At 42.8% G+C, this 9,549-nt stretch overlaps 1 protein-coding gene across 1 annotated transcript; it reads right to left on the reverse strand.

Annotated features, from left to right (window-relative positions):
* Positions 1–3,234: 3,234 nt before the first annotated feature.
* RPL22L1 (ribosomal protein L22 like 1) lies at positions 3,235–9,318 on the reverse strand. The gene is made up of 4 exons (XM_060242712.1): positions 9,310–9,318; positions 6,336–6,428; positions 4,841–4,962; positions 3,235–3,508 (listed from the first exon to the last, which is right to left on the reverse strand). The coding sequence occupies exons 1-4, from the start codon at positions 9,316–9,318 to the stop codon at positions 3,364–3,366; spliced, it is 369 nt and encodes a 122-aa protein (XP_060098695.1). The 3' UTR covers positions 3,235–3,363.
* Positions 9,319–9,549: the final 231 nt, after the last annotated feature.

A 9,549-nucleotide genomic window follows, 5' to 3' on the forward strand; every position in this document is an offset into this window, starting at 1 on the left:
CTTACATCCTACTGAACTAAGCCTTGAAAACAAAATATAAATGCCAGACTACTTATTTCAGCTCTATCAAATGGCTGGATTTTATGCCCTTCAAAAAAGTGGAAGTCCCTAATGTAAGACCCAGTTATTTTATTTTCCAAGATAAAAACAAACATGTCAAACTATTCAGCATATGTATGAAAAAGCAATGATATTGTACTGCTTAATGCAATAGACTTCAACCTTTTCAAACTACTTTTAATCTGAAGAATTGGATTTATATCCTGCCCTCCACTCCAAATCTCAGAGCGGCTTACAATCTCCTATATCTTCTCCCCCCACAACAGACCACCCAGTGAGGGGGTGGGGCTGAGAGAGCTCTGCGAAATCTATGGCTGACCCAAGGCCATTCCTGAAGCTGCAAGTGGAGGAGTGGGGAACCAAACCTGGTTCTCCCAGATAAAGAGTCTGTGCACTTAACCACTACATCAAACTGGCACTTAACCATGACACCACACTGTAAGTGTGCATGTGACTGAAAGCTTCTACCCAGAATTAAACTTTGTTGGTCTTAAAGGTGCTACTGGAACTGTTGTTCTACCTTTAAACCAAAACCCATACCCATTTCCCCAAAGCTGCTCAGGTACTGGTTTTGTGCTACCTGCTAGTGAGCAATGATTTGTGGGCTCATTACTGAAAATGCTGCAAACTCTACTTCAGAGATAAGTTTTCAGAGTGAATTAAAACAAAAACCCTTGCTTGCGTTGAGGCTTATGAGCTGGCTACCTAGATTCAAGAGCAGCCCAATAAACTATACATATCAGCTACCCAATGTTTGAGACAGATTGACACAATAAAGGAAGCCACAGCCCTCAGTGTGCAAGACCTGAGCAAACGTGCTCAGGATGTTTTGGAGGCCATTAATCAACAGGGGTGTTGTAAGTCAGAAGAGCTTTGACAGCACTTCACATGCACGCAAATACCAGCTGTTCAAGTTGCACAAGGCTCAGACAATGAGCATGATGCACTGGTACAGTGTCAGACTAGGATCTAAGAGTCCCAGGTTCAAATCCCTGTTCACTGGGTAACCTTGAGTCACACATTCTCAACCTAATCTACTTCACGGTGTTGTTGCAAGGATAAAATGGAGAATGACGTAAGATGCTCCGGATCCTCACTTTAGAAAGGCAGGGTATAAATGAATTAGATAAATAAAACCAAAGTGTCATTTCACAGAAAGAGGTGCTGGAGCTCATTAGCATAACTCATTTGCATATGCCACATACCTCTGACATCACCAGAAGATGTACTAAATCATATCAGCTCAGCAACTACCTTAAAATGCTTCTTGAATTATCATTGTCATAATAAAACCTTACTCCCATCATACTTTTTAAATTACTTTTTCCTATGTGGCCCCAGTGGCATGATGAAAATTCCCATCTGTCTGCTTTGTATGTTTTGGTTATTTGCCCCTTTTTGTGGGGGGAAATATTAGAAAGTTTGTCAAATCTTAAAAGTTCAGCAAAATTCTCACAGGGGGTTTGAACAATGGAGCCCAGAAGCAAGGGGTTTTTTTTTTGGGGGGGGGTATGGGTGGGTAAGAAAGAAAAAGCACAATAAAATGTAGAAGTTCTGAAGCTCCGCTCCTGCCCAAAATGAGGCCTGAATGAAACATCCCATCACATACATGAGTACAACCTCTATGACTTTGCCTGCTTGGTCTCAGTAGACCTGTTTAGGATTGCTCTCTAAGCCTGTGAATCAAATGCGCACTCCACTACGCCTGTAATGAAATTCTGAGAAAGCTGTTTCAAGACTGACTACTTCAGACAGCGGTATTCACATGTTCATTGGAGGCATGATTGAGGTGGTCCTGGGAGATGGAGTACATCTTAAAGACTGGACATTCCTTCGGCATGCAGCAATGCAACGTTTTGTCCAGAAAGGACATGGACACCGAGGTTGTGGGACTTTGTGTATTATTGGAGAAATACCTGAATGTTTGTGTAATATTTTGGTTAATGGGTTTCTCCTTGTTTGATTGGATTCTGCTACGGGGTCACCTCTGTAGGAGGCAACCCCTCCGGCTCAGAATTTAAGGAGGGGGAAGTGTGGAGAAACGCCATTTTAGTCAGTGGTGGTGTTTCATTTGGCAGGGGTCAGTAAATCCCTCAGCAGGCGTTGTAGCCTTCCCCTCACTCCCCCCCTCCCTTCCAGAGCCAAACCAACAATGCTAGGGGGAAAATCTCCTAGAGAGGCAGGAAGTGCTGGTGTTCCTTGCATGTGTTAGGCAGGAAGAGAAGCGAGATTTGAACTGGGGCTCGAGCGAGCATGTGGTGAGCAATGGAGGCTCCTGCCTGGGGGGCCCCCAGGCAGGCAGACTAAGTAAGTAATTCACAAGACAGGGCAAGTTTAGATCAGGGCCAGCCGGATGCGTTTATAATCAACTTTTCTTTGTTATGCTGTTTGCTGTGGTGTGCTGTGCTGTGCTAATTTTGTAAATGCAACTGTTTTTGGTTTGTTTTTCTTTCCCTATCCTTTCTCTTTTTAAATAAACATATTTTTACTGTTTAAATGCTGGCAGTCAAACTCTGTACCACATAGATCCCCAGACCGCTTTAGACCACGCTGTGTTAAGAAGGGGGCCCCAGGTGAAGGGGGGAAGGCATGCAGTTGGATAAGGTGCCAATCCTCCAGGGGTGCCCCAAAGAAGCGCTGAGGTCTCTGTGAAACCCAAGTGCAGGGTGGCAGAGGACCTTGAGGTCTGGCCTCACAGCTGAAGAGGGGGATTGGGAGTCCTGTTCCTCTCAATCTGAACCCCGGGACTGAGCAGGTGGTGGCAGCACGCCCAAGGGGCAGGAGGAGAAATAGCTCCCTCCAGGAGTTGGCGACTCGATAGGGAGCTGACGGGACCGGGTCTGAAGGCAGAATCGGGCCGGTTCCGCCACACTTGGTGGCAGCGTCTTACTGGAATGTGCAGAAGCAGCAGCAGGGCGTATCCTGCCACTGTGCTCAGTTAATAGTGGCACATTTCTCCAGTGCAAGGAGCCCTTCTCTAATATGGGGGGCTCTGCTGCCAAGCAATGTGGTAAGATACAGTGCAATGTGTATTATGGGCCTTATTATGTGAAAAAGGCAACTAACTGAGAAACACAACTCCAGTCAGTTTTCACAGACCTGGGTTGCAAGAGATAAATTACAGTTCATCTAGACAGGCAAAATTCTGAAGTGCAAGGAATCTCAGAAGCCTTCTAGGAGTTCAGGTTTAATTCAGCGTATCCAGTTTGGTAATAAGATAAACTTGTTCTCATAAACAGATGGGCTTATTTGTACGCTGTGTTGATCAAGGAATGCAAGGCCCCCCATATAAAAGGCTCCTGCTCATTCCTCAGCTTCAGACTCTTCATCGTCATGACTGATCTGGAAGTAGCGCAGCTCATAGGTCTCCTTGTCAGAGGCAACAACGCGCAGCCAATCACGCAGGTTATGCTTCTTGAGGTACTTCTTGGTGAGATACTTCAGGTACCTTTGAAACACAACAGCAGAGGTTTAACTGAAGGATGTAATCCGAATACTAAGCTTTTTCCAAAGGCAACCTAGTAGATCATTTTTAAAAGACGGTAAAAGCCTATAGCAAGTACCTAGGCCAAAGTTCCACAACATGCCATTACTGCCCCTGGCATTCACTGAGCTTCTCAGAAAGTGGGTGGTGCCATTGTAAGATAGGATTTGTTACTGCCTCCCCACATTAAGAGTTTTCCACTGGAGGATAAGGACTGGTAAGCATCTGGGCTTTCCTTAGGAAGTGTGTAGCTCCATTCCCCCTTCAGGATTTCCTTCTTCCCAGGATTTGTGAGGAAGGAGGTATTATGCTTGGCTCTGCCTCTGGAGGGAGCTATTTTGGGTTTGGCTCCGCCTCCTGTAACAGCCAGTCTGTGGTGGCACTCACCCCTGCTCCCGCTTAAAATTCCAAAGGTGCCTGCAGCCTCAAAAAGGCTAGAAACCCCTGACCTAGACTAATAAAAGGATAAGAATAAGCTAGACAGAGCGACGCTTAATTATAGCAAGGGCCAGTAGGGTGGCTAAGAAACTGAATCATGTGTCAAGAAGCCCCCAATTCCAATGTTATTTTTCCTCAAGATGTTTGTGTCTGGCCTTGGGTAAGCTACTGTTCCCTCAGCCCTTCTACCTACATTGAAGGGTCAAACAAAACCCACTTTACAGGGGATTACTGAGAATAACATGAAGCACTCTGTTTCCAAACATCGTCTTGGATCCACCACAGTGCCTTCACAGAGAAAAGTTATTCCACCCAAGCAGCATGACTTTCTCAGTTCCCACTGCAGCGCAGAATGCTACCTGAAGTGAGAAAGGTGCAGACAGAAATCCTTTTGTTCTAGTGAATCCAAGCTACTATGAAAAATATTATTCTCCTATAACCCAAGGTACTTCAAAGAAAGACACATTCTCAAAATACTAAATAAATACATGTTAAAGCACTCATAGGATTACAAAATATTATAGCAAACTCCTCCCCCAAAAAAGCATGTCTAAGAACATTTATTCGTTAATAAATCTAATAGAGACTGAACACACTTTGAATGAGTTGCTAGTTATACAACTGAATTGCTTGAGTTTTGTTGCTCATCTTCCTCTTTCTGACAGCAAAGGCTGATCTAATGCCAATGCAGAACCAGTAGCAAACTGAGAATCTGTTAACTGAAAGGCAAATATTTTGCCACATAGGAACTTTTAGCCACATTTATACATGTTTCAAAATGACTATCTATGCCAGGACTTCAGGATCAGGCTAGAAACAGAAAGGGGAAAAGCTGCCATCTAGAATAAAAAGGCTCACCTTTTTGAGAATTGCCTCTCGGATGTCACAGTGATCTTGTTCTTAAAGCGTTCAATGTGAACTACATTTCCCAGGTTTCCTGTTTTTCCATTCACTTTAACTTTTTCCTTCAGGAACTGTTCCTAATCCAACACAGAACAAAAATACAACACTAGGGAATGGTGCCCTAGGTGTGGAACTAGGGAAGGGACCCTAGCCCAACAGTCATTGTTATTACAGTCACACAATGTCATTACATCACACAAGAAGCAAAGGCCTGAAATGTAACGATCCTTAATACTCCCCAAGCTAGGCTATGTATGAATTATAGGAGATAAATATGCCTCATTATCTATATAAGGCCTTCCAGGATTCAAAACATTTGTTAAGGGATATACAGAGGCACTTAGTTTAGCAATAGAGCAACCAAGTCCAAGCCCCAGCATCTCTAGTCAAAGAACCAAATAGAAGGTAATATAAAAACAGGTCTTAGGAATAGAAGGTTCTGAAGATGGTTTTATAACATTACTAACAACAAATGGATATCACTGCCAACACACTAGTAGACCATCTTGGCAGTTTCAAATTTCTATTTAATGTTCCTGAATGAGTGGGGAACCAACATCTAGAAAACACCATGCGTGTTCTTTGGGTACATTAAAACTATTGTGTTACAAGTTTTCTGTGCTTTATGGTTCTTTTTTCTTGCACATAAACAATACAGGGGGAAGTACATACTGTATTGAACTTTAAATTTGTACAAGGATTATCCCAACACATATTTTCCACATTCTGTTTATTTGAATATAACATTTAAATGACACTTAATTCACCTTTTCCTTAATCAAATATTTCCACTACAGTATGTACTGCTACTGGGACATTAATTAACAAAGAGCAAAATTTTGTTTACTACACAGAAGTCACAATTAGCATGAACATTCTACTTAGTGTAGTGGAAACAGTTTTGGTTCATATTCTTCTGGAAAACCCCATGTACATCATTCTGCAAAAAAACACTGCCACCTCAAGACCAATACTGCCAGTCCAATTACACAATACCAAGCCTGATAGACCTACAGTCTTGATTCAATGTAATGCTGGCTTGTATACAATCTTTTTATGTAGAAGGGATTAACTGCACCAACCTCATATGCAGTCATTCAGAAATGAAGAAATCTGTACAAAGTGAGAGAGCTGCCTGACAAGGGCAATTAGTTATTAGGGATTGCAGAATGTCAGGGCTACTGTCCTGACAACAAAAACTGCAGGTAATTGGTGATGTTAAGCTTGGAGGAAGCAAGGAACAGGGTGGATATACAATAACAAGATTTCTGCTCTTACCTGTAGGCAGGCTTGCCCAACAGGTAAATATTTCATTATAAATTCAAGCACAAAACTTCATATACCCCTTAAAAAGGGATCAGATTGCATCAACCTTATTGAATACATACTGCCATTTCCTCACCATTCATCCCAGGCCAGAAACACATGAAGTTCTAAGTGAACTACTTACAAAACTTCCTGAATCAAATATTCCATCTTCCACAGGATGGGTGAGATCAAGGTTATACTTGCAAGCTGATTTTTTCAGCTTTTTAACTTTTTTCTAAAAAAAAAACAAAATGCAGACACACCATTAATGATAACACTTATTTTATAACATTATTTATTTATGCATTTATTTACATTAATTACTGTCCACCTTTCTCACTTGGACTCACGGCAGATTACACGGAGCAATTACAGTATGCTTGAGCAGATATTCTTAAACGATGGTATATTTCATTCTGAAGCTCTTATGTAACCTAGGACAATAACATCCCTCACCTTTCCTACTGAACAACCAAACATCAGTTTTTTGCTTCCTCCACACAGTGCTCAAAGGAAAGACCTAATAACCAGCAATGCAAACTGCTGAATATCACCACAATCAATAGAGAATGCAAAACCACCATAGCACAGGTCAGAGAAAAGATTATCAATCCTATCTTTGTTCTGACACCACATTATGCACAATCAATCCCTTCCACCAAATAGCAAACTGAGACCATGACATTATAGTAAAGGGAATATTAGAGAATAATTACTCTAAATCAAGCAATCTTGTGTGCTTATTCTTGTGTCTAGATATGATTATTTGCCCTTTCCAGAAAGTCAAACTACAGAAGTGCTGTGTGTTACCCATCCATTGGGGCAATTTAAGCTTTTCCTCCAGTCTTCCAATCATATATACGAATTGGAAGTGCCAATTCATATAAATGAATTGGAAGTGCCATGTATGCATGCATGGAAGATAACTCCACGAGAGTAGATGGCAATGGCAAACCACCCCTTAAAAAGTCTGCGATGAAAATGTCACGATGCAATGTCACCCCAGAGTCAGAAACAACTGGTGCTTGCACAGGGGACTACCTTTACCTTTTTAAGCAACATGGATCTATGCATGCAAGGCGTTTATGCATGCAGCTAAGTAAAGTGACAGGATTCTGAGCTAATAGAGTGGTCTTCAGAAAAGCAGGTGGGAGGGAGCCACCATTTCTGAATGTTGTGTATCACAACTGCATGTTCCAACCACAACAGGAGATGGACCAGGCTCTGGAGAACTCGGTTCAAGCTGCCCGCCCCCCCCCTCCCAGGTGGGGACTAGGGTTCTCCCAGAATTACAACTGATCTCCAAAATATAAAGACCAGTTCTCCTTGCAGAATCAAAGTACAAATGAAATTTAAGTCTTAGTGTGGCCACAAGAAATGGATTTGCCAGGACTTCAATTTCTCCTATGGCATACCAGAGACTAAAAGAAACTGACAGCTGCATGTAAAGGCACTAGAGGCCTGTTGGGGATTGATCAAGGATAAGACTGTTGTTGACTAGCATCTTCCTATGGCTCTTTGAATTGGATTTTTCTCCTTGGTGGTGGAAAATGTCATCAAGTTACAGCTGACATGGTAACCCTGTAGACAAGGAGTTCACCACTGCCTGCCTCTGAGCTGCAACCCTGGACTTCTTTGGTGGTTGCCCATCAAAATGCTAACCAGAGCCAACCTTGCTTAGTTTACAAAATCTAATAAGAATGGGTTAGCCTGGGCTATACAGGTCAGGGTTTTTTCTCTGTAACACTGAAAAAACGACAATTTTGAGAAATTTTTGAACGGAATAACATGGTGTAGGATTAAAGCTCTGAATTTTAGAGGGAAAATGTGACTTTTGATAGCAAAGAGTTGACCTTTGACATAATGTGTCATGAGACCACATCCCACTGAGCTCTCTCTGCTCCCCAGCCATTGCCCCCAAATCTCCATGAATTTCCAGAGTGACAGCTGGCAACCCTCATTCAAACTCACACTCCTCCATGAAGCATACTGGGTTACCAAAGACCAGCTGCATCCTCTCAATCTAACCTTTCTCACTGGTGTTGTTGGGAGTATAACAGGTAGGCAAGGAGACTACAGTATGCCACACTGAGATCCTTGGAGTAAGGACAGGATCAAAATGTACTAATACATTGCTAGGCCCTGCATGGATTATTTAAAAAACAAACAGACAAAAAACTACAGAACTAGGGCATCTCTATATACAGATGAGGACTTCCAACACATGTAGGGAAAGATGACTTGAAATTAAATCAGAAGAGTTTCCCAGCTCAACATTAGGAAGAACTTCCCGACAGTTAGAGTGGTTCCTCAGTGGAACACGCTTCCTTGGGAGGTGGTGGGCTCTCTTTGCTTGGAGATTTTTAAACAGAGGCTAGATGGCAGCAATGCTGATCCTGTGAAATTAGGGGTAGGTATTTGTGAAGTTCCTGCATTGTGCAGGGAGTTGGACTAGATGACCTTGGGGGCCCCTCCCAACTCATGACTCTATGACTTTGTAAATTACCACTGTACTGTGTGTGCAGCACAGTTCTTTACACACTTGATCTTAGCCAAAAGGTCGAAAAGTGTCAATTTCAGGACCATTCCTGTCTTTCTAATTTTGAAATCACTAGGTAGTTTCCATTGGGAATGAACCCACAGATTACAAGTCCTTATGCAAGGTTCTTTTCAACTGCATCTAAAGTTCGCAAAAATATATTATGTTCTGAAGCCAAATTTTAATTGCTGTTTTATATACCCTATTTCCTACTGTTATCTTATGCGATATTTGGATATTTTGTAAGTACTTTAGCTTTTGTAAATTTTTTTCTGATTTGTGCTGGTCGTTGACTGTATTAAAGTCGAATGATCTCTACATCACAACAACGCTGCAAGGCAGGACCAGGCAGAAGCAGCGAGCTGAGCCCAGAAGGCTGTCTGACTGGGAGACCAGGGTCCATCCGACTTCTCAGTCCGCCCTAGACCGTGTGGGCGGTGAACCCTTTCCCCCTTCCGGACAACCCTATTCATACGCACAGAAGAAGCGAGCGAGTAGAGAAAGGGAGGGACCAGCACAGTCTCTCCAGCCCCGCTGTACGCGTCGCCCCCGACGACCACTTTAGAATGAGACTTACCAGCACCATTTTAACAAGGCGGCAGCCTTCTCAAAAGGCTGACTCGGCCTCGAGAGCGAATATTTATACCCAGCTGTTTCGTGACGCAATGACGCCCGGCACGTCGAAGAGGTTGAGGGTGGGAAGGGGAGCGCGTAGAGATAGAACAATGCGTCTTTCTTAAGTATGTTCCGGATTCTTGCCACCAGAGTGACAATGTATTTCTGTAGATAGATCCAAGTGGGCAGCCCTTTTGGTGTG

This window comes from Heteronotia binoei, chromosome 6 (assembly GCF_032191835.1).
Source record: "Heteronotia binoei isolate CCM8104 ecotype False Entrance Well chromosome 6, APGP_CSIRO_Hbin_v1, whole genome shotgun sequence".
NCBI classification, from domain to species: domain Eukaryota; kingdom Metazoa; phylum Chordata; class Lepidosauria; order Squamata; family Gekkonidae; genus Heteronotia; species Heteronotia binoei.